Raw genomic sequence first — 26,321 nt, forward strand, 5'->3', positions numbered from 1 at the left:
CGGGCACCCCTTCTTTTGGCGTGCGTTGTCGTAATCAATTAAAAATACCACATAACCGCTTGGTAGTACGATGGTGACTCCGCTCCGTCCCCCCCCCCGGGTTAACAGCTAACTATTTTGAATTAGTAAATTTTCATATAGAAAAGTTAAAATGCTTTGTTATTTCATGTAGTTTCATAACCAACATTATTTAAGAATATTATAAAATGACTTAATATAAGAACAAATGCAACTATTTTTGAACAGCAAAAATAGAAGGAAAAACGTTAGCTGTTATTTTAACATACGATTCTGTTTATGTACATCTGTCACCTACATCTGTTAACATTTATATCACATTTTAACAATTCCATTTACGTATATTATTCTAAAATCTTTGCAAACATCTTCCAACGCTTTCCTGCAATATTGAGAATAATTAATAATATAAATTGATAATATTAATATACACATTAAATACAGCTGGATCTATTGTATTATTAAATGTCTAATATGGTGTATAAAATCTTCTCTATAACTTTTAATATAGATGTATTCATCATAAAATTCACCTCAACGCAAAATTATAGCCCATTTTGCAATAGCAGAAGAGCAGAGTCATTCTTAAACCCGTCGGTATTAGAAAATATTGCTCATAAACATTCTATTCCATTTATTTCAGGTATAAATAAAGACTCTGCATCGAGAAAAAAGCATGACTTGGAACTTTAAGCTTTATTATGTACGCATCGTGTATGTATTTTACGTTAATAATTCCGAAGAGAATAACATTGATTTGGATTGCTTTGGACTTCTCCATTTATTTTACGCTCCTTTGCAAACAATTCACAGCGCATGCATACACAGCTGATGATACCACGTGACCGGTTCGTGTACATACGCAGCAGGTGAACGTAATATCACGAAAAATTTCATGTAGTACTTTCCAAAATGCGAAGTAGGAATATTTTGAACTTGGATTTCTAATGGTTCACAAAGAGAAACTAGCGCCAGAATCAAAACTCTAACGAGGTCATCTTAACAAGGTAAGAAATAATTTTAAAATATAAATTTTAACTATGCAACTTTGAAATCGGTTGTTGAATTTTGCTTTATTCGTACAGAAATGCGCCGGAAGAAAAAATACGTTTCTTACTGCATTTATTCACAAGAAACGTTAGAATCCTTTATTAAGAAATTAGTATCTTTGCATTCATTTAAGAAATCCCAAATGTAATTAATGTTCTTCCGTTATTTTCAGCTATTTACACTGAAAAAAATGAAATAGTCTGTTATGGAATATGGCTAATCTGTTGCCAAGTATTTATGTTGATGTACATATTATTATTCTTATTGCATGATAATATATTTTTTAGTTTGTTCCTTAAATTTCAATAAAATTTTTCTTAACGGTTGTATCAGTACATAAATTGAAAATAAAATGCATTGTGTATCAAATGAAGACAATTTTAACTCATTTGATAATTTTCTACTCTATATCAAAATTAAGAAACCCAGTACACTGTTCTGTATGTTAAGAATGCAGTTGCATATAAGAAGATAGATGCACGTTAATAATGCAGCGCATGTAAAAGGACAGATCTGTATATTCTCAGATATATATATTAATAAAATGGACTTCCAACATCTCCAAAAATGTTATTAGTAATACAATATTAAATCAAATACAACGGATTAAAAATATTTGCACAGATACGACAGATCTACAACGCGAAATTTTGCTCCTTATTAAAATTCTCAAAAATAATCTAATACCTAATCGATTTATTAACCATTGTCTTAAAAGGGCAGGCGTTAAATACTCATTCTAAATCATTTAACTGATAAGGATATGATAATTTGTTCCTAAACCTGAGAAGGCGGTATAAGTTGGATGATTATCAGTTAGAGGATTTGTACATAGTGTAATTACAAAATTGTATATAATGTAAAAAGCTAATTGTTTTTAGACTTCTATTATGGACTTCTATTATGGCTGTTACTAAAGAAATTAGCCTATTTCATAATCTTTAGTCTGTTAAATAGCTCGTTGACAGTGAAAATTACTTTTTTCCTTTTCTAATTTTCTTCCTCGTTCCGACACGACAATTAGCCAAAAATTAATTAATTTCCATTCACTAGTTAATATATTCAAAATTTTAACAGACGTTTTCACTCACATAAGAACTCTGCAACAAACGTCCCTCCAACATTCTTAGTCCCGCCCACGTCCCATAAATTACTTCTCACAAGTTTCACCGCCTGAAATAATTCAAAGTATCCCCGCTGCTGATAACGGAATTTCGGACACACACAGAAGAAAGCACTTTACCGACATCCCACTAGAAGGAACGTAATTTAATTAATGCATTTTCTGGCCTTTTATATCTTCATGTACATTTCACATGTTACTTTCTTATTATATATTTCAATTTTTCAATTTTTATTTGATTTGTTTTTGCAAAGATAGCATTGTTATGTTTCTTAATTTTCTCACGTTTATTTCAATTACTTTGGGTCTTAAATTAACACGCATAAAAACGAAGGTGTCGGGGGACATTTACTCAAGTATTTTGTAAATTTTACTACATAAATTGCTTTTCATTCAAAATTTATAAAGAATCTAGTATTAGCGAAAATGCTTCATTCAGAATGGTACTCTACTTTGGTTATAAATCCCATCACTTCACGGAACTACAATTTTGGTCTAACTTAATTTGCCAGTTTGGCATCATCATTCTTACTTAAGTAAAAGACGAAACACCTTCGCATTTATTAATTACTGTTCATTGAACGGGAGTTGGTATGTTCCCCTTGAACAGTCAACTAATTTACGATCAATAGCGATAATTACTTGTTTTTAATTTACTTTTCAAAGTTTGAAATTTTGTTATTCATGATTTAAAATCAAGTCCCCTAAACACTTTTTTTTTTTTTTTTTTTCATAATTTACGTTCAAGTTACTCTAAAACACAATTTCCGGAATTAAACTTCCTACATATGGGTTCCCTCTTTTTTGATACTTCTACTAAATTTATATTAGGAGATAATATAATCAATATTTCTTTAGTAAATAAATTATATATATATATATATATATATATATGGAGGGATGTATTTAAAACAATTTTGAGTGAACTATCTTATTCACTTCGTATAGCAAAAAAATTCATAAGCTTATTGGATTTCTTGGCTTATTACAAAGTACTAAGAGGAGGAATGGTTTCGTGGAGGAATAATTAAGGCAAACCGACTTATATCCGCGTTATACATAGGAAAGCCACGAAACTTACCATGCAGCCAGGCCATTTGTGGGGTTTGAGTCCGTGTCTAACTACCACGGTTCAGCTATTTTAGCTCGGCCGCTAACGAACTGTTACGTGGTGAAGCATATGCATTTATGTGATTGTGAATATGATCAGCGTAAAAGAAATATTGTAAAAACTTCAAGAAATGCTCCTAACTCGAAAAATTTTAAATACCTTTAACGAACAGGTAACTTGTGATACTGCATAAATAGTCTGTATCACATTTTGCGAAGCAACAGTAAAGTCCCCAGGCTTTGTTTTAATTTTCATATATTCACCCTGAATAAAAGACCGAAATTGGAGAATGTCAACATTCACCAAATACGTCGGTGAAAGATCGAATATTGCATTACATTCTCGTACATTCGGACCCTCACCGGTGTATGTATGTATGCCGACAATCACAGATATGATCTGGTGTAGGTCGAAAAGAGAAGTCATAATAGTTTACGTTATTGCAATAAATAAGATTTGAATCACATTTAGTAAGTTTTTTATTACTATTATTTTATTTTCTCATTTAGAATGCATTGTATTATTAAGTAAGTTTTTAACTTCTATTATTTTCCTTTCTCATTTTGAATGTACTGTGTGTTTTAAGTTCCTATGTTCTTAAGTTATTATTTTAAGTCTCAAGTGCGTTTTTTCGCGACTGAATTACGGAAAAGAAAATATAATATTCTTATATGTTTAAGATTCACCATTAGTACATGGTGAATGTCGACATTTACAGGAGCAAGTCAGAAATAAGAGTATTTGGAAAATATTTCGGACATACACCAAGCGACTATGTGAATGTTGACAGTCACCGGTGAAAGTCGACATTCTCCAGATTTCGGTGTTTCACCGTAATATATGTACTATCTGGTTATGTTGCATATGAAGAAAACGGAGCAAACTCTACGCAGACAACTCTTTCAGTCTTTAGAATCAAAACTGAGACATACTAATATAGCATTTAGTACTCTCATTAAGTCAGCTGCTAGCTGGGCCAATTTGAAAAGTGATGAATTTCTCCACGGAAAAGGGAAGAGCTTTGAAATGTAACTTCCTCATAAAAGTCATACCTTACAATGCATTCCTTTTATTATTTAAATAGCCTTCTCTGAAAACTGCAGAAACATCAGTTCCACGAAAATTAAGCTCCTTTCATGAATAATTAAATATAATACATTCTGCAATTTCGAAACTTAGAAATCTAATGATAGAAATTTTATCTTTTCCTTAAAATAATGTTCTGTAGTGTTTAACGTCAGCATTCTCAAATTTTCTGCAATAAATTACAGTCATGGATACATTTGTATATTACTTATAAGCATAACTTAATTACAAAAATATTAGCTTTTATTGAATAATATAGACTATATTTCAGTTGCTTAAATTTTGAGTTCCTTTAAAGGTTAAATTTACTTTAAAAGATAGAATTTCTTTTATTTTTTAATCAGCAAAATTACAACGAAATTACATTTCTTTACTTTTTAATCACCGTTACCCTCATATAATATGATTCGCGTTTTTATTCGACATTGCTAAAGTACTAAGTACTATTTTTCTTTGATTTCTGATCAGCAGTGTAACAATAAGATCGTATTCTCTTTGATTTCTAATTATCATAATTATTTTCTAAAAAATAGAGCAATTCCAACTTATTTAGCCATTAAGGTGATTCTTCAAACGTACTGTGTAAAAATCCAAATCGGGTGTACAATCAATACATATACCTTTCTGCATCTCGCATCACGGTTGGCAAAATTTATCATCATCGCCGTCGTCATCGGTCATCATCATCATTATCATTATTGACATCAGACATTTTAATGCGCATATATTTTCATACCTTTGACCATCTTACGACCATTTTCAGGACTTAAATATATTCACAATATCGCTGAAAATTAAGTCAGCGAACTAGCTGCTTTGCGTGAATGCATTAATTTATAATGCATTTTGAAGTTTTAGATCATAAATGTTTTACAAAACATGCATTTAAACTGAAATTTTGAATTCTCTATATGTGTAATCTTACATGTGAATCCGGTGCGATTCCATCTGCAAATATATTTTTCCTGATAATTTTAAATAAATATGACTATTATCTTAAAATAAACGGTGTTAACAATTCTAGGATTCATTCTTAAATACTAGCAAAACAAAGTGCAACTTACGCTGTGCCAACATAGCTCTCGGATATATATAATACACTATAATCTGCCATAATTGTTATAGACAAGACACACAGTTATTCACGATATAAATATAAAATAATGCAGTCGATGGCACCATACACATAAGAAATTCTACAAACATTTTTTTTCACGTGATGTAAGAGTTTTGAAAGCAAAATAAGTCAGTACGTTCATTTATTTGCAATACATAGTATGGACACTCGAAAGTAATACACTCGATTCAGAAAATTGCACAAACATTTTTTCACGTAATGTTATTATAAGGAACGTTTTAAGTAAACAGCAAATACCTAGTTTTGAGAAAATATACCTACAGTTTTAAGAACTTAAACAGAAACTCAATGACGACATTTCTACTAGGCTTAAATCACTAATTTATGTAACAGTTCTGAAGACCTTTGAAAGACTTTTAATATTTTTTGTAGGTATATAAATACTAATTTTCCATTACATTATGATAGAGATTAGAATTGAGTGACTAAAAGATATTCAATATACATCAAAGGAGCCAGTCAACTTACTTGAGGAAATACATTTTTGACCTCACGTCTATGCTACATTTTTCCGACAAAAGGAAAATTTGATTTTGAAATCAAAGCACTTTCCACATTTTCACTATCTTGCTCAGAAAAGCACTTACTTTCGAGAAGCACAGAAAGGACTCACATAGTAGCTTTTATAAAACACATTGCGCAAACACTTATAAGCACGTGGTACTAAAGTGTAATGAAATCAAACTCGACGTCAAAATTCTTTTTCCTTGGACTTGAACATTTACAAAGTGAATTCAAGCAAAAATTGGCGAAATAATATAAAATTAGAAACTTCTATAATTTCAACTACCTTTTTTAAATAAATTTTACCTCCTCTCTTGATTATAAGCCGCATGAAATATTTAGCCCCACAGCCGTATTTCTGCTATATTAAAAACCTTCTTTTTATCTGACGTATCATGTAGATTCCTAATTTAAAAAAAAAAAAAAAACGACTAGCGACCGAATAGATAAACCTAATAAATGCTGGCAATTATTCACGCGTTTCTGTCTGGGTGTTCCATCTATTAGCAACACTAACTTTATCTTCTTTCCTCCAGAAAGGCATCGGGCCCAACAGCGGCCGAGCGGTAAAGTCGCTGAACACTGGTAGTTCGGTCCAAGGTTCGAATCCCGCGAACGGGCTGGCTGCATGGGCGTTTTCGTGGTTTTCCTCATGTGTAACGTGTTTACGAGCCAGTTTCTTTTAGAAAGTCCTCCACGAAGGCATCCCTTCCCTTAGGCAGATAGCCCTCGAGGCTTTGCAACAATCACACACACACCACTCCAGAAAGGCATCAATCCTAAGAAAATAGTTCTGAAATGCATTGAGACTTCACCAGTGGCAGAGCGGTTAAAGAGTGCTGAATACTGATAGTTCAGTGTTCGAACCCAGTTGAAAGGCTTTAGCTGCAGAGTTAGTTTTCGTGCTTTTCCCCATATGTAGCGTAAATGTGAACCAGTTTACTTAGAAAATCCCTTACGAATGCACATTTCCCCTTACGCAGATAGCTCCCGTATGCTTTGCCATATTCAAATAATCTAACCTAAACTGACATGTTTTGATAATAAATAAGCGATGTTACCTTATGTACTAACACAACCACCTTGGCGAAATTTGGCAATTTTTGCAGAAGACATGGTAAAACTTGATTTTAGTGTAGAAGCTGACGATTTTTGAGAAGATTCCCAAACTATCGATATTTATATCAATTCATCAAACGTTGTCAACATATCAAACGAAAACACGCTTCCGGAATTTAAAATACAAATTTTAATTATTAAATGAAAATTGTGATACATTTAAGAAATAAAACACAGTTTTCATCAAATCCTTCTATAAATTTTTGCGGTGTTCTTCTTCTCATGTGCACAGCTGTTCTATTTTTTTCGCTTAGAAAAACATCACAGAATTGCTCAAACTCGGCACTGCGCATCGGCTATCTACCAAACTCATCTCACTATTGTTCCTTTTAGCGATTTTGCGCCAAAATATTGTATTCCTGCAGAAACTTTACCTCAGTTTCATCACTGCTAGCAAATTCCCTAAACGATATTTTAAAAACTGAAGACAAAATATATCACGGTTTGTGTATAAACAACCTATGAAACTTGGTATACAACAAATAGAACGTATCAGAAAATGACGATGTTGCTTGGCTGAAGGATTTTTACAAGCATGGTTGCTCGAAGGATGATTATTGCCAGAGTTTGGCTCACTATAAACTTTTGGATTCTTCTACTAAGTTGGCTGCGATAATACGTTAAGTATTTAACTAAGTTAATAGATTCAAAAACATATTCTTAAGAGTTAAATGCTTTGCATAAAACGGTTTTCTATTACCCAATTGTGTGCTATATGATCGAAATCAAAATAAGTATTTTCACTGCCGAGACTACGTATTTTTCAAGGATCCTTCAACATTTCTCTTGTTTTCTACATACCATTCCTGAATTTAGCAGACGGCGCCTAAGCTGGATAGTGGTTAGTGACTCAGACTACCGAAAGGCCCGGGTTCGAATCCCGGAGAATGCATGGACGTTTGTAAATGTATAGTGTTTTTGCGGCAGGGGGTCATTGAATGTCCTCTCGTGCGGTTTGGTGGTAAAGGGAAGAGAATGGGAGACCCTCGGACCCATCTCAGGTGCTCTCCTTCAAAATTGGGATGGAAAAGGGCAAATTTGTTTATTTGTCATTTAAAATTACCTGCTTATTGTCTTTCGGTGCCATCTTTCTACCAGCGCTTTGCCACAATCAATTTTATGGGCTTTTTCTCATGACGTCAGACAAGTGAGATTATTCACAACAACAACAACGAAATGGCAGACGATAAATCGTCACCAGTTTAAAATGGTCGACATCTCATTTCATTTATGTGGGGGAAGAATTTAAGGAATAAATGCATTCCTTCACTGTGCTGTTTTATTCCAACAATTAGCACACCCAGACGGTTATTTGGAAACCTCATATTCAAATCTGAGCTGAGACACAAGTGTAATTTTTTAATGATTCCCTCTCTGTAAAACTCCTCATTTTCAACAACTTAATCCTCAGCTATTAAAAGTAAATGGATTAATAAATCTACAGCAAAACATTTCAGCTGCTAACCTTCATGACAATTTTCCATGGGGAGAAAAAAAAAAAAAAAAAAAAAAAAAAACTTTGATTTCTGTTCTCCCCTCCGCGGAAGTACTCAAAATATTTTCACAATACGTATTGAAACGGTATCTTTTAATCTTAAGATGTCCTCATCCCCCTTCAATGTGATAAGAGAGCCTTATCTTCCAAATTTATAAGAATGCAAGATTAATCCTTTCACTGCTAATACGAAACACAAAAGCCGTCGGAAACGGATTAAAATAAGGAGAATAATAATAAATGTTGTTCTTTGAAGTGAGAGAAAAAGAACTGTTTTTTTTTTTTTTTTTTTTTTTTTTTTTTTTTTTTTCAGATAATGAACTCTTTTACTGATAAGTGAGCATTGCATAAAAAGTAAAAACTATTATAAGTAAATCTAATCAAGAAGCACATATAAAGATAACAATAACCTTTCAAACTAAAACCTTGAAATCAGACAAAGTGCTCCAACAACCGAGGCTTTAAATATGAAAATGATTAAAAAGTAATTTCTAAAGCCTGAGAAAAATTAATCAAAGCATACTGAAAAAAATTGTTTTTTAAAAAGAGTTTTTCTAATGCAATTATTTTTCTCATTACTTTAAAATTAAGTACATTCATTGAAGATTTTACATCTAACTTTGTCCTAAGTAATTGTTTTTGAGGTAATATTTTTCCATAACGGCCCCATTTTAATTTTCTCCATCAGCCATTTCATTTTCAAAATCTTTAGAGATGTTTCCTCTTCGTTCTATACAAAACAATTACATTTAAAGCCTACAAGAACAATAATAAATTTTCGATTTGCATAACAATATGTAATGTGATGAAGAAAAACAAGCCAGCTTTCATTTTAAAGATATGCAAAATTAAACATTAGACTGGTATTATCTTTATGTAAAGGCACTACATACTATTTTGAGAAAGACTGCCACAGATCCATACATAGATATTTTCATTAAGGTTACTGTATATAAATGTCAAGCTGAAGTTTGTTTACCTAATTTTACGCTACAAAAAGCATATTTACTGATACATATAATTATATTATTTACTAATAGTTATATTAAAGTTTTTATATTTACTATTATTTATATTGAGGTGACAAAAGAAAATCACATAGTTGATCAACCACTTGCTTTACTTCCTCCTCTCCATATTCTTAATTTTAAATATGCATTTACAGAATTACAGTTTTCATTGCATTTACAGAAATATTTGGCCTAAAAGCTTATGTTTTAAATGTTCCCTTTGATACCCCTTATTCTTCGCTATTTTATACACCGTTATTTCCAAGACAATAAAGCCTTTTTTAGTATCGAAAGAGGTATTTTATCTCGTTTCTCTCGCACAGCTTTTCAAAGTTCAAGGAGGGCTGTAGGTCGACGTTTCGACAATACCTTTTTTAAAAGTTCAAAAGCGCAAAAATCCGTGAATGATACATCAAAAGATTTAGTAAGAATGTGAGAGAAGGTTATGACTTTGATACACGTTTCTTATTTTATTTTTATTCCAAGAAACTACAGTGGGTTTTGACGAGCCGGCTGCTTATTTTGTCTTGATGTAGTACTACTGATTGATGGCACTGTAGGTAAAGAGAATGTATTTCATATTTGAAATCTGGGTATAAAATAACTTCCTGATAATATGTGGAGTTGACCCAACAGTTTTCTGCACTCTCTTTAATTTTTTTGTCCTTATATCCAAAACCAGCGACAATCATAAATTCCTTTGAAAAACTTTTTTTAGATTCTTTGAACCATGTTCAGAGATTGTTTTCTTCTCTTTGATGATAATAAATGGGTCTTTTTTATTACGATCATTTAAATATACCTAAAATTCATCTATTATGAGAACATATTTTCAATTTTTGTCCGAATAATTGTTTCTCATAAAGGATTATGCAGCGCGTTTTGCTTTTGGCGATATGTCATGAAGAAATACGATGCACATTACGTTTTTTCACCTTTTTTAAATTCAAATCAGCATTACTCACTTTGTTTACAGTTGACACTGAGCATTTTAATGATTATGCAGTTGACTTCGCAAATATTCTTTTAACATTAAAATTATATGGTATTTCTCCTCCTTTTTAGCATGACTTCGTGGTGTAATAGTCAGCATGCTCGGCGCGTATTCGAGAGGCCTTGCTCATTTTTCATTTGTCCAGCATAAAAAAAAACCTAATGTCTCTACAAAGTTCTTACCGTTGCCACATTCGAAACATTGCAATTTCTCCTTGGACATGTATTTTGAACAAATTTTTTCCTCGAAACCAAACTTTGAAGTTTTTTATCTCTCTTATTGATAATACTATCTATTTCTGCTTTACATGCAGAAAAATCATGGTTTCATTGCATTTTTTAATAAATAAATACGAATAATTTTCTTCGGAAAGAGCACAAACATAGCCTTCCGTTCACTGCTTTTTCTGGAACTACTCTTATACGCGCTCTCAGGTCGCCAAATGCGGCGGCAAATTTCTCGCTAAACATTTTTGGCGAGAAACTTCACGCCGCCATATTACTACCTAATTTTTTTGTCTACATTTCGAACTTTTAGCCTAAAATGTGTGCAAAAACGCGATTTTCGCACGTACAGAAACAACGTTTTAAACACACAATATAAGTTAAAAATCCGAAACAAAAAAAAAAATTTAGATAGCAAAAACGTAAAGTTTCTAACAAAAAATATTCGACAAGAATCCATGTACACAGTGATATGTTTTAACTTTAAAAAAAATCACAGAATTGGACAATCTATGCAGCGAAGGAATCTACAAACTACGCCCACCTAGCTTAAATAAATTAACATAACAACAATAAATTTCAAAGAATACCATATACACAGCTTTCTGTTTAAACTTAAAAAAAACATATACGAATTTCACAATCTAGGCAGCGAAGGAATCTACGAACTACACACACATCGCTTTAAAAAATTAACATAACAACAATAAATTTCAAGAATACCGTGTACACAGCGTTCTGTTTAAACTTTAAAAAAACATCTACGAAGTGCACAATCTAGGCATTGCGCACTAATCAACAAAATAAACTAAAATAAATTTCAAACAATTCAAGAAAACAACAATAACGACAGAAATTCATACTAAAAAAAACAATGAACATAACATTCTACTAAATAAGAACAAGAATAAAACAAAATGCACTTACCATAAATAAATGCTTCTTCGAGCAGCAGAAATACCAATTTCAAACATTACCAAATCAATTTCACTACAAATTTGTTACAAGCATCTTCTCCAGTTTCAGAACAACGATGAAAAAATATATAAACCACCAAATAAAACTTCAAATCGCATTTCCGGTTATAAGTCGGCAACGTCGCTTTAACACGCCGCCACGTAATCTCTATCGTATTTATATGACAGCCTGACTCACTATTCACAAAATTGATACTATGTTTCACAAATAAATGTTCAAAAATAAAAATAAATACTTGTAGAATACTCCTAAATACTTGTAGAATTTCCAGCCACTCGAAAAAATAGTTGTACCAGGCACGCGACTAACATTTTGCCAAAACGTCATAAATCACTTAATTACCACACGAACCAAGTAGCAAATCCAAGTTTCCACGTAAAAAGGGTTGCCACAGAAACCAACATCGGCCCCAAAACCATCGCAGAACAGAACACGTAATCGCGCCAAAAACCAGCGCACAACACATATCGCCGCATTTGGCAACCTTAGGGCGCATATAAGAGTAGAGCCCTTTTTTTTAAAGCACCATTTTGCATGAAAACAAAATTGCCAAATAGTAGACGATAATTTACACTTTCAAAAACACAGCTGCAGTTAAAAAACTTTTTCGAAGCAGGTAAATTTTTTACAGCAAAGCAAATTCTTCTAAAATGTACGTGCATAGCTTCTGTAAAACCCTGCTTGTTTGGAACATTGTCGGTCTTTAACAGTCGCCATCAAACATTTCCAAGACTGCAAAACATTCTATTCATTATGAATATTTCGTTCTGGAATACGGATGAGGTTTGTGACCAAGATGTCAATATAAACTGGTATCATTTTACTAAACACATCAAACTTCTAGGATAATTTCAGAATTACTGTCCTTATATTAAATATAATGGTATCCTCTCGAGATGCAAACTTCACCACTTTTGGCCGGGCATGATGGATTGAGTAGCTTGCTTGATTGTCTGGTTAAGTGGCAAAAACAGGCGATAAATTATTCCTTTATTTATGCAAATGTTCACTTTCATAGGATAAAGCCTACCTCTGGAGGTGATTAACGGAGGTTCATTTTACTTATCCCGCAATCTTCAGTGATGAGCCGTTTAAAAAAATGTTTTTTTTTTTTTTTTTTTTTTTTTTTTTTTTCTTTCGTTTCAAAAGGGAACCACATGATGAAATTCAAGAAAGGGTATTCTGATGTGCCAAAGAGTGTGGTACCCATACATCGTAGCGGTTTACGTACGCGGGATCTTTCAAACGATCATCAGAACCTTTCAATCAATCATATACTCTACTTTTTCTGAATATTTAGTCTACTTACTAGTTCTTCAAGTCTATGACGAGGATTTTCAGCGATTGCTTCTTTTAGCAGATTTGCGTTTGCAGAGAAATCCCTTCTGGGCAAGATATTATGTTCTAAACTGAAATTTCTGTGATTAAACTTCTTAAACTATCTTCGAATTGCATCATTAGAACCAGCATTTTTATCCACACAATGTACAATTTAATGACTTTTCTGACTAGCACTTTTTCCGTTCTTCGAAGAGAAAGATATGACGAAAACGAGCGTTTCGATCCTCCATTTATACAACTGTATTGAAATAAAAAGAATGGCATAATGCATGCTAGATTAATGCAATGTTAGTAGGAATACACACTTTCCTTATGAATATGAATCAGAGTCATTCCTTACAAGTAATAACAAAAGAAATTCGAGGAAGAAGCTCTTTGATTTAAAAGACTGCAGGGATGACCCAATAAGTTAAAGCATGCTTGCTTCAACAAAGGAAAATCCTTTGTGCAATAAACCAATTTCCCTAGTATCCAGTGACGATAATCGAAATATTAATAGCCGACAGGCTTCAAAACAGACATTTTTTAAAACATTTATTTATTTATAATTGTTTTTAAATGTCTTACATGTAATAATATGACTAACATGCTCCAATAATTTCTATATCATTCTTTCAAAAGATGAGTATATGCAGGTTATCCGCAAATGGGACGTCGGAAGCGCCAGAAATGAATATATATATGCCTTCATATTGCAGTCATGTCATGCTGAAATTACTTACGTCCTTCACCTTCTGGATGTAATAGAAGATCGGGATATAGTCATCTCCAGTATCCCAATTACGCGGTGAATAAGATAGGAAACTATGAGCACAAAGATGATGACCACGAAACTGCGCGTGGATGAAAAGTAGCTCGCTCGATTAACTTTCTTTCCCTCCAACTTTGAATTTATATTGCCGGCGACAACTAAAAATTACTCAAATTTCGAAAAGAAAAAGAAATGAAATCAAGTCAATTAAAATTTTGCCATCTTTAATCACAGCAATTGAAGGAGCTTATAGTAGTAGTAGTTGTCGTACACTATATGACCCGGTCTCGAAAGAAAATAATTCCCCAATTTCTGTATATAACTTCTATAATTATCTATAATTAGCTTAGCTTCTATGATTTGCTCTTTATTAAAGCAAAAAACATGTGGCATTCATTGGCATTTTATCAGGAGGCTTTAAAAATAGATTTAAAATTTAAAAAAAAAACACAAAATCATTTTAGTGTACGTGCTGTTCTATTCTCAGTTGACAATGAACCTGCATGACTGAAATAATCTGAAAATTGTTAAATTAAGTTAGATTATTTGAATATGGCAAAGCACACGAGGCTTATTTACCTAATGGAAAAAATGCCTTCGTGGAAGACTTTCTAAGGAAACTTGGCTCGTATTTGCGTCACTCAACAGAAGTAAACTTTATAGTACTTCAGGAATATACCCTGTTTATAACGTAAGTGTTTGAGAAAATGTATATTTGCGAGTAGCATTTTTATCCCGTATGAAACATATGGAAACTAAAATAGGGACAAAACTTTCAAACAAATACATTAACTATATCTTTCGCAGTCTCTGCCACGTCAATAAGATTAGATATACAGGGTGATTCAGAATTCATCATCAATATTGGGTGGGGAGGTAGGGAATAGGAAAAGAAGACTTCACATAGGAAAGTATGGGCGCAAAACGAAACACATGGTGGTGTAGAGGGTGCTGCGTGTATACAACTTCCATACATAAGCACAGCTGTGCAGCCAGTCATCATTCAACTAGGTGACTGCAGAAGTAACATGAACCGGTATATGTGGAATGAACCTGTAGATATGCATGTAAATGCCAGGCATATTCCAGAAGGTCCGGTTGTTCATGCAACGCCGTTGTGAGTCATGCATTATAGCACATGGTCAGCAGTTCGAGCACCTCTTGTAAGTCTGTAAAACCGATACAAAGAAATGTTACATGTAAGATAATAAATGCTTTTTCCCTTACCATTTCCTTTTTATGTGTTCTTTCCATCATTGAATTGGGGTTATTTTGCCCTACTACATGGCATATGCGCATTCCTAAGTGAAATCTCCTTCTTTTCCTATTCCTTACCTCCCCACCAAATATTGATGATGAATTCTGAATCAACCTGTGGATGCACTCATTATGTTCTGATTTTTTTTCCCTGTTGTTGGATTAAAATATAAATACAAATTCATTAGACGTAATAAGATAAAGAGTATAATATGACGATAATAAGTTATATTATAGTTATTAATAAAGAAGTATTGAATTCTATATGCTCCTCTGGCCCACTAGCAGCTAAGCTGCGGACTGGTATGTTGGCCCGGATTCAGATCTTGGCAGTCAGATGGGAGTTTTCGAGGGTTTTGCCACATGTAAAGTGAATAAGAGTCAGTTTCCTTCAAAATACCCTCCACGAAGACATTCCTTCCGTCATGCAAATACGCCCCGCATGCTTTGTCATAATCCAATCCAGTCCTATATGCGACCCAGAAGCTGTAAAAAGTTACACATCCCTGATCTAGAATGTTGTTTATTAAATCGTTCAAAACTGATGCAAGTTTATCAAGCAAACACATTAAGAATTTCAATTCTTTACGTCTTTGCATGCATCGTACATTTATAAATGTATACAATATGCTATACAAAATCAAATGCAGACATCTCGAAATGTTTCTTCAGTTTTATTATAACACCAAGTCTTTCTTCGTAATATTATTTTACAATGGAAGAGCACAAGCTTTCATATTACATTTTTCATTAAATACCGTGTTTTACGAGCATCAAAATTAATTTTTCGAGTTATTTTAGACGTTATATCTTGTCACCTCGTCGGTTATTAGAAAAATATAACACGGATTCATTTTTCCCAGAAATATGGAAATCTGTCACCTTTTTTAACTGATTTCTGTTTTAATATCACAAGACTTTTCAGATTGTTCTGATTGTTGTTGACTTTTAGAAGTACCGTAACATAATCCGTTTGCTTGTTCAAAATTCAATATATTTTCAAAGCGTTGTTTTTTTTAGCCCTTTTTTTTATTATTAAATGTTTGTTTAAACTGTCCAAAACATTCTGCCTTTTCATCCTGAGGATAACGCTGGAAAAATTAAATATAGGTTGAAACTGTTTTAAAAACGTATATTACCTTTAAATCATTTTACAGGAAACAACGAAATCCGATAATGCCTAATCGAGATCTCAGTTTCGATCATGTTGACTCGAAACTGACATCTCGATTTGTCGATAATGGCGGTTGAAATTCCGATAAGTGGGTGTCTGGTATGAGGAAAACATGCAAACAAGCAAGGGTCACGTATCCTTTACCGCATGCGTAACCGCTTCTGAGCAGATGCCAATTATAAACATGCCAGTTAAATCGTATTCCGGCCCAATCAATGTGTTTTCCCCCTTACATTTATGCGTACAGGCTTTATTTTTTTTTAATTAATTTGTTAATACACACAGTTGCTCCATCGCTCCTACCATTGCTTTGGAAATAAAGATGAAAGTTCTATTGTGGTATCTTCCGAAGTTCAGCCGTCGCGTTGGTTTTGATGTTTTCAACGGTGTCAAAACGGTTACTTTTGAGGCTTTGATCTTGGGAAAGAGCCATAAATCCGATTGTGCTAAATCCGGTGAATAGGGAGGCCGGTGAAGGAGTGGAATGTTCTTTTCTGCCAGCTATGTCTGCACAGCAATCGATGTGTCGAAGAAAGCATTGTCGTGATGCAGTAATCATCCTCCTTGCCAACTGGCGGGACGTTTTCTTCGGATTGCTTCCCTCCATCTTTTCAAAACTTGCACATAAAAAGGGCCGTTAACAGTTTGACCAGCTGGTACAAATTCATGGTGCACCACACCTTTGTTGTCGAAAAACGCAATGAGCAACAGTTTTGTTTTGGATTTGACATGACGTGATTTCTTTGGTCCAGGAGAGGACGTGGTGTGCCATTTTGATGACTTCATCTTTGTCTCTGGGTCGTAAGCATATACCCAGGTCTCGTCACCAGTAACAATTGTTTCAAGTAAAGTCGAGTCCTCAGTGCTTTTTTCGAAGCATTCAGTCGCAGTCAACTGCCGAGTTTCCATTTGATCCAGATTCAGCAGGCGTGGGACGAACTTTGCACTGACAAATCTCATCTTCAAATCATCTGACAGGATTGCGTGAATGGTTCCATGAAAGATCCCCACCTCCTGTGCCAACTCGTCGATGGTCATTCTTCGGCCTGAGCTGATTAACTGTCTCCCTTGCTCGACCATTCCTTCATTTCTGGAGGTTGAAAGTCTCCCACTACGGCTCTCGTCTTCCAGCGATCCCTGACCACCCCGAAATCTTGAAAAACGGCTAATAAAGTCTCTGAAGCAGATTTTCCCAATTTGCACAAGAACTTGATGTTCGCCCTTTGCTCGAACTTCGACATAGCACCAACTGATCACCACACCCTCCTACCTGTACTTTGATACTGAGTGGTATATTGGTGTTCAGCAGAGATGACTTATCCTGCTCTTACCAGTTCGCTGAGGGTGTCTCTTAAGAGGTCTGTCTTTTGAAGAAAACCTGAAGAAAATTCTTTGTGTGAGAAGAAACTTAGTCGGAGCCCTCCTACCTTCAGCTACATTGTCTGTTATGAATTCCGGTAGTAAATAAATATAGTGGTAGTATTAATTATTTGTGGTTATAAAAGAGTTACAACGAAATTCCGAGAGCTTTTTGACTGCCCCTCGTACATATCTTTAGCAACAAATGTTGTACTTTTGACATCACGGATTAGAGGGAAAACACAGACACGAGGAGAATGTTTTAAAATGTTTAAGTTTTATAATTGAATACAAAAGAATTGGAGGCATCAATAAACCAGGTCAACAGCTAGTATATTTTTATGGTTATCGGAATATGTATGAAAATATTTGCGTATGATTGACATTGCACTCCATAATTTATATCTGTTTTATAACACAATCAATAATCCAACAAAAACGGGAACGGCAGCTTTAAGACTAGACACAACAGAACAAATTATATAAAAAGTTACACTGTCAGATTATAAAACTCGTGGACGTTCTTCACACAGTGGTAGCCCAACTAGATTGTAGGAACAAAACTTGGGCCACTTTCCAGACATTATTTCAACGACTAAGAAAACTAACCATACTAAAAGGTGTGCTACAAGAATAAAAGTAGAAGTGATACTCCCAGGCAGAGTAAACAATGCAGGCTACCTTTGTACCTATCAAAATATTTAGAAAAGTACCATACTCTTGAATACTATTAACTATACTTAAATTCTTCTAGATTATACTTGATTATTTTGATGTTTTACAATTAATCATGACTATATATTTGATTTACTAAATATATGAATCATAAAATGACATATGTGTTCTTTATAGCAGTTTATATAACACAGTGATTAGACAGATTTAAATGTTTCATTTTCAAAATTAAATCATATCGCAAAAGGTTCATCAAAATGTATAAAACTGCGTACACAAATCTTGTATCACTAAGCTTATCTTTGTCAATTGTACATGAAGTTTCTTAGAATTTGGCGACTGTATCTGAGTCTTTATTTCTCAACGATAAAACGTTTTTAATATTTGAAGAGATATTAGTATGCAATTCAGAGCAGAATAATTAATTTATAGCAGTGAAATATCCGATATCCTTTTATAACATCACATTGGTACACTAAACTTTGGTGATAAAAAAAGGACCTTTTAAAGACTTCAAGGAATCAACCTTTACAACTTTTGGATGCCAAGTAAATGTAGATATGATTCATATTTGATACCTATTAATAGAGTTTCTGGTATAATTCGCATAGAATGTTATATTTTTCCAAATATCATAGCAGCTATATAAAATTGAGCATATCAGACAATGCTATGCATATTATGTCCGACGTAATTATTTTTCTTTTTGTCTGTTATGCATTTAGATGGATACTTAGCAACTTTGTTTACTGCTGCAAAGACAGATGTTCATTTTAACGGATATTGAAAGGTTGGCTATTTTATCAGGGTGCGTTGGCCTGCTTGTTGTAGTTACTATTATCACAATTTGTTTTGCTTGTCCGGGTTGTTTGATATTCAAATTATTAACAAGAAGACATGGAAAAAAAGGTAAGTTATAGTTTTTAACGTGCTTATCAATTCCGGAAGTATAGATTTTTGTATGACACATTTGGGTATTGTTCTGTTATCAGAAATGTATGCATGTAATGGATGGATTACATGCATGTATGTACGGATGTATGTGTTCATGTATGCTATGTATATATGTAAGTAGAAATGTATGTGTGCATACATTCACACATTTTTTAATCCGATCCCGATAACAGAACAGTACCCACATTTCTTTCTCGATGTAACCGCTCTAAAAAGTTTTTTAATTTTTATCAGTTATTTTATCAGTTTTTATCAAACAGAGGCTGTTCACATATTTTTTAGACGATGTATATTGTATTCACAAAACTAAATTACATAAAATTCTTGTGTTTTAAATGTTCTATTTGACATCCCTTATTCTGAACTATCTTTCGACACCGCAATTTCCAGGATAATAATGCCTTTTGAAGTGGCAGAAGAGGTATTCTATCCCAATTCTCACGAACAGCTTTCCAGAGTCCTGTTAGGGTTTTGGGACAACGTTTGGATAATGCAGTTTTTAAAAGTCCGAAAGCACAAAAATCCATAGGTGACACATCGGGAGATTTAGTAGGGATATCAGTGAAGGGTATGGCCTTGATTTTTGTTCCATTTCTTTTAGGAAATTTACAGTGGATTTTGATGTGTCACTGCTAGCTTTGTCCTGAAGGAGTCTCACAGATTGATGGCACTGTGAGTAAAGTGATAGTATTTCATTCAGAAAAATTGGCGATAAAATATGTTCCTGATAGTATTTGGAGTTAATTTTGACATTTTTTTGCACTATCTTTATTTTTAACTTGCCATTATAAGAAAAACCAGCAACAATCATGAAGCCCTTAGAAAAACTTTCCTTCGATTCTTTGAACAAAGTACTTAAATTTTTTTCGCCCCTTTTATGATAATAAATGGCTCTTTTTTTGTTAAAATCATTTAAATACACCCATGCTTCATCTATTTTGACAATTGTTTTCCATTTTGCTTTGGATAAGTGTTTCTCATATAGAATTCTGCAGCGTGTCCTGCGTTGAGCGATATGCTTTGGAAGAAGACGATGCACATAGCGTTTTTTCGCTTTCTTAAGATTTAAATCAACGTTTATCATTTTCTTTACAGTGGACACCGAGCATTTTTATGATTTTGCAACTGTCCTTTGACTAGGGGATTTTCTTTTAACATTAAACAACGTAACTCTGCAATAGTCGAAGACGTCCGTTTTTTCCTTGGATACTTGTTTGGAATTTTTGTCCCACTTGAGGCTCCAAGTTGACGTTTTTTTTCCTTTGTTGTTGATGATATTACCTATCGACGCTTTAGATATCACAAAACCATGACTCTCACATCGTTTTTGGATAACGGAGTATGCATATTTCTCTTCGGAAAGAAAGTAAATGTAGCCTTCGAACCACTGCTTTGTTAATTGTTAAATTCGCCATTTTGAATAAAAACAAAACTTTCAAGCCACAGACGATAATTTTGACTTTTAAAAACATAGTACAATTGCAATTACTTCTTTTGCAGCAAACGATTTTTTATTACCGCTTACCAAAATCGTCTAAAAAATGTGCGAACAGCCTCTGTATTTTAATTGTGCTTAACTTACTTATCTACATAATGGAAACCTTTGGTCTAGAAAATATAAATCATTTTAGCACAGTTAAGGATTTTATTTACTTCCTATGAAAAGGCTGATAGGTATATGTAATTTAAATATCAATATCGTCAAAAATGTGACAGTATAATAGTTCAATGAATGGCTAGCGAATACAAGTGCCAAGAATCAAACACTTTTAAGGATGTTGGTCAAAAATATACACGAATATACCTTAGTAAGTTCTCAACTTCCCCACTACGTCCCTCATCGTTAAGCTTTACGATTTCATCATTACTTACGCAGTTTCCTCAAGTGTTCTGTTTTAAATTGTGACAGAACGCTCAAATTATCGGAAGTTGCGCTCACTTGAGGAATCGGAAATTTTTATGAAATCTTTATTATCTCATCAGAAATGTTTATCAAATCAGGCGGCAGGTTCCTATGAAGATGCAATTTAAAAATTGTTAGTGCCTTAATGAAAGCGGAAATTACATTGAAAAGTTGGTCAACGCCCAGGCATTCATATAAAATAAAACTGTTGAAAAGTTGCCCTTGTATTTATGTAATATTAAAACAGTATTTACTTAAAACACATGTTTAAAATATATTTTTAAAAAATGCTTTTGCTCTTTTTATAATTTGTGTGTTATTTACACCTTATAATAAATGAAACTTTAAATTATATTGCATTGACAGATTTTCGTTGATATGCAGTTTATAAGTATGTGCATAAACAATTAAATAAATCAGACATAAACATAATTGCTACTTTTGTTAAAGGACTGCTAAATGTTATTTTTTATTTATACAAAGCATTTTACTTAAATACTTGGATACCCTGTGATTAGTTTTCTTACTAAATAATTCCTAACTTCTTCTGTAATATTCGATATATTTCAATAAAATAAGTTTGAAAATATCATTGATAATTGTGTATCTGAGTATAGAAGATGCTGAAATGAAATGCATGAGAAGCAATTTTCAAGTTAGCTTCCTGGATAAAGAGCCTCCTCCTCCTTACGAGCCAACGTCAAGAATTTCTTTCTTAGATATGAAATATCCTCTGGAACTTAGCAGAAAACTCACGAATACGAATAGCGTATCCAGTGGATGTTCGGACACTGACTCTGTTGCAGGAATTCCTTTACCCCTTCTTGTAAGTAACTCGCTAGTCTTCAAATATTGTGTAACTGTTACAGTACCCATTATTATAAATATTTATCCTTAATTTAATACGTGGTGTAAGATGCAATATAAACTGAACTGTGGAAATGACTTGTGATGTATAATGCAAAGAAATTAAAAGACGCTGTAAAATTAAACTTCGGCAGCCCAAATTTAGACAAAATGGGAAACCTTAAACTTTCAGTATGGCATTATTATAAAAGAAGTTTGAAGTGTAAGCTGACAGGTATCACTTTGAAACTTAGAGAGGTTTGTATATGCTGATATGAAAATTTTTCAAGTATTCTATGGGATAATCTATGGGATAATCTAGGCATTCAATTAAGTCAAGGGAATCAAAGCACAAAATGGCTGCGCTCACAGTGTAGAAAGTTCGTTTTGTTTTTTCAAGCTCTTTTACGTCCAACAATAATTTCAGTTTGTATGAAATCAATCTAAGCCGTTCTCTCAAACTTTTCAGTATTATAAGTTGTGAAATCGAAAATTCAAGGCTTGCCCTTTTTCATGATTTCCTTGAGTTTTGTTGGAAGACATTGCGAACTCATTGAGTTCTTCAATTACATGAGGTTGTTAGAAACTTTTACTATTGCACATGTCTCACACTTTAAAATTTCTTATACTAATCATAGATATGCGTGGAAGTGTTTTTCTGAAACTGGATTGAAATTTACATTGAATCAAGGTAATAAATTATGTTTTGCTGAATTCTAAGTCTAAAATGTTTGAGTCGTTAACGAATTTTGTTTAGAAATTAATTAACTATTTTGTTAAGAAAGCAAACTATCAAAAGAACACGGTAAATAAATTAAGAAAAATAAAAATGAAGAACCATAGAGAATTGAGAAATTAATTTTTCTTTTGACGGACGTTTCTTTTCTCTCATGGGTCTCTCATTTCTTTCACGTAGATGTAAATCAAAACGTTAGACAAAATGTAAGACAGCTAGACGAGACAAACCGAAATAAACTTTGTTCACATAACCAGTTGGCTATGGAACGACAGACAAGAAGCTAGTCGCGAGGTTCATTACTAAAAGCTTAATTTTCTTTCGATTTTCATATGTTTTGCTTTCAACTAATTTTAAAAGCGTAATGTTCATGCCTCACCTCACAACAGCAGTTTCAGGCTGCACATGAAGAACTAACATTACATCACACATATAGCTAAACAATTTACAGAGTTAAAGGATCACGTCAGTCAACATGTTACTAGTTGGTAACCGATTGACACATTCAACCAGTACACACTAGCAGGTCTTACCAGATGTTAAAACTTACCAGATGTTAAAAAATTCATTTCCTTACCAGTGAAAAAACACTTTTTTTTGTGTTTTTCATATATTTTACTGAATTTTTGCAAGCTTTAACAAAAAACATATTAACCATTAAATTCATTCCCATAACAGCTGTAAAGGAAACCACCTTTACCTTATTTTCCTTTTATTTTCAAGACCTGTGGACACCACATGGTGTGCATCATCGATACACCAAAAACATGAATAGGTTCTCTAATTCCATCACTATTCAAGGCTATGATAAAAATTTTGAAATTTCCTCTATTCAGGGAAATACACTGACTACCAATAAATATTTGGACACCCATGCAAATGACGATATCTGCGGTCCTAAGGTACGTCACGGACTCCGCCGTTATATATCGTGTAGGAAACAGCATCGGCTTTAGTTGCATGCAAGATGCCTCGCAGTTTGGAGCTCTCCGATTTCGAGAAAGGTATAATTATCGGGTATCACAAATGTGGCCGATTCTTAAGGGACATGTCTAGCGATCTGAAGTACCCAAAATCGACAGTGGCCTATGTGATTAAGAAGTGGAAGGTGAGCGGTGATTGTCGAAATGTGCCCCAAGTCGGCAGACCAACGAAAACTGGAGATAGAGACCGACGAGTGCTGTCCAGAGAAATTCGGAAACACAGCACCCAACCGATGGCCCTCATCTGCGAGGAGTTTCAACAGGCATCCGGGAGTACTGTTTCAATGAATACCATCCGTAAGGAAGCACATCTGCTTGGTTTTCATGGTCGTGCTGCTGCCTATAAGCCTTTGATCACAAAGTCCAACCGCGGTGCTCGGTTAATGTGGTGCAAAGCACATCGAAATTGGACCGTAGATCAGTGGAAACGGGTTCTTTGGAGTGACGAATCAAGGTTCACCCTTTACCGTTCGGATGGCAGGGTCTGGGTCTGGCGTCTTCCTGGAGAACGTCTCCTGCCAGAATGCATTGTGCCAACAGTCAAGTTCGGCGGAGGTGGAATTATGGTCTGGGGGTGTTTCTCCTGGTATGGGCTGGAACCCTTGGTCCCCATTCATGGAAATCTCAACTCCGATGCCTACTGCACTATTTTGGATGACAATGTGCTTCCTACGTTGCGGCAGTTTTACGGGTTGGACCCCTTTCAGGACGACAATGCCAGTTGTCATGTTTGGACGTTAGCCAAGGCTTGGTATTGTGCCAATGGAGTTCATTGAATGGACTGGTCTGCCCAGAGTCCAGACCTGAACCCTATCGAGAACCTCTTGGACGAGTTGCATCGCCAAATTCAGGGGTGCACTGCCCGTGCAAAATCAGTGAAGGAACTTCTATATCTTCTTCAAGCCAAGTAGAAGAAAATACCACTAGTTGTCATACAAAGACTTGTGGAAAGTATGCCCCAGAGGGTCCACGCTGTAATTACCTCTCGTGGAGGCTCTACCAACTATTGATTTTGAATAAAGTTAGTTTTTCTTTTCTATCACAGGTGTCCAAATACTTATTGGTAGTCAGTGTAGTGAAACTTAATGAGCTTGTGGTTTTATAGTTAGCTTTCGTTCAGAAAATGAAAAGATTTTATTCTTATCGGCTTGTTTTGTTTGAGTATATCAGCTTTCCAAGTTTTATCCTCCAAATACGGGTTTTTCATTCTTTATGTCTTTTGTAAGACACGAGATAATCGTTATAAAGATTATTGAATCTTTGTGTTGTAAGCATTGTATTCTCATTGCACATTAGTTAAGGCACCATAAGTGAGAAAATTATCATTTTTTCTCATATTTTTGAAAAGAGGAAAACAAACTGAAGACATGCCCAAAGCATAACACCGCCACCAGGAGCCTGCGTATGATCTGCTGTATAGGGGAAGCAAATGTTTGCCTGGAAAATGCCATACCCTGACACCACCATCGACGACGTGATGAATGAGAAATCATGATTCATCCGACCAGGCAACGTCTTCCATTTGGTCCACAATGGTCTCAATGTTCCTGAGCCCACTGTAGCCATAGTTGAGAATGACGCTTGGCCAACAGAGGCACACGAGTGGGACGTCTGCTGTGCAACAGTGTCCACTAAACTGTGTGTTCTGAAACTCTTGCACTGATAAATAGAGCAGCAGATCCTCGACTAAGATAACCTTTAGAGTCAAAAATCTAATGGTGTTAAATCGTGGCAGATGCGAATGGAAAATGATACAAAATGATGCGATTGCCGATAGGGCAGGTAAGGTTAGTTAAGTTATTTGAGTATGGCAAAGCACACTAGGGCTACATGCCTGAAAGAAGGGATGCCTTCACGGTGGATTTTCTAAGGCAACTGACTCATATCCATATTATACACGGGAAAAGGCATGAAAACCAACATAAAAATCTACACATTGGCCTTAAAATACATTTTCCAATTTAAAAAATCATGTTATTATAGTGAAGGACTTAAGATCATCAATGATTTTAATACCCACGTGGAAAAAATGCTTGTAATGCACAGAACAAACTTTCAAACAAAGCCATGTAATGTACTTTCAATAAATTTTTGTAAGCATAAAACCTTGTGGTTAATTTCAGACATTTTTGCAATAATTGAACTTTTTTAATTAAGAATTTTCATTAATTTCAAATTCAGATAACTATTTGTGACTATATTACTTATGTAGTTATCATTTATTTAAAGCTTGATACACCCTGAATTTCTAATTAAATTATATTTTTAGTATGTACACCTGAAGAAGTGGCACCTCTATTTAATGGTCAAAATATCTGGTCCAGTGGGTGTCCCTTATTGTGAGGTATACTGTATATATAACTAACTGCAAGTTTCTCAAGAAACATTAAGAGAAAAATACAAGATTAAATAGGCCTACTGCCCAAATTTCTACTTGACTATGGTTTTCGCATCCTGGTTCTTAAAAATAAAAGCCAAAAATAAGCTCAGAT

The 26,321-nt window shown here is 34.0% G+C and overlaps 1 protein-coding gene across 1 annotated transcript in view; it reads left to right on the forward strand.

The window, feature by feature from the left end:
* The first annotated feature begins 868 nt into the window (after nucleotides 1-868).
* LOC118188526 (synaptotagmin-C-like) overlaps nucleotides 869-26,321 on the forward strand; it is a 42,825-nt gene continuing 17,372 nt past the window's right edge. Inside the window, exons 1-3 of the mRNA XM_035358971.2 lie at nucleotides 869-1,025; nucleotides 19,133-19,316; nucleotides 21,882-22,090. Coding sequence (XP_035214862.1) covers nucleotides 19,172-19,316; nucleotides 21,882-22,090 — 354 coding nt within the window. The 5' untranslated portion in view covers nucleotides 869-1,025; nucleotides 19,133-19,171. The remainder of the gene's footprint in view (nucleotides 1,026-19,132; nucleotides 19,317-21,881; nucleotides 22,091-26,321) is intronic.

The sequence above is a fragment of the Stegodyphus dumicola genome, chromosome X2, assembly GCF_044657685.1.
Source record: "Stegodyphus dumicola isolate Sdum_Otavi_A_Nest chromosome X2, ASM4465768v1".
Lineage (NCBI taxonomy): Eukaryota > Metazoa > Arthropoda > Arachnida > Araneae > Eresidae > Stegodyphus > Stegodyphus dumicola.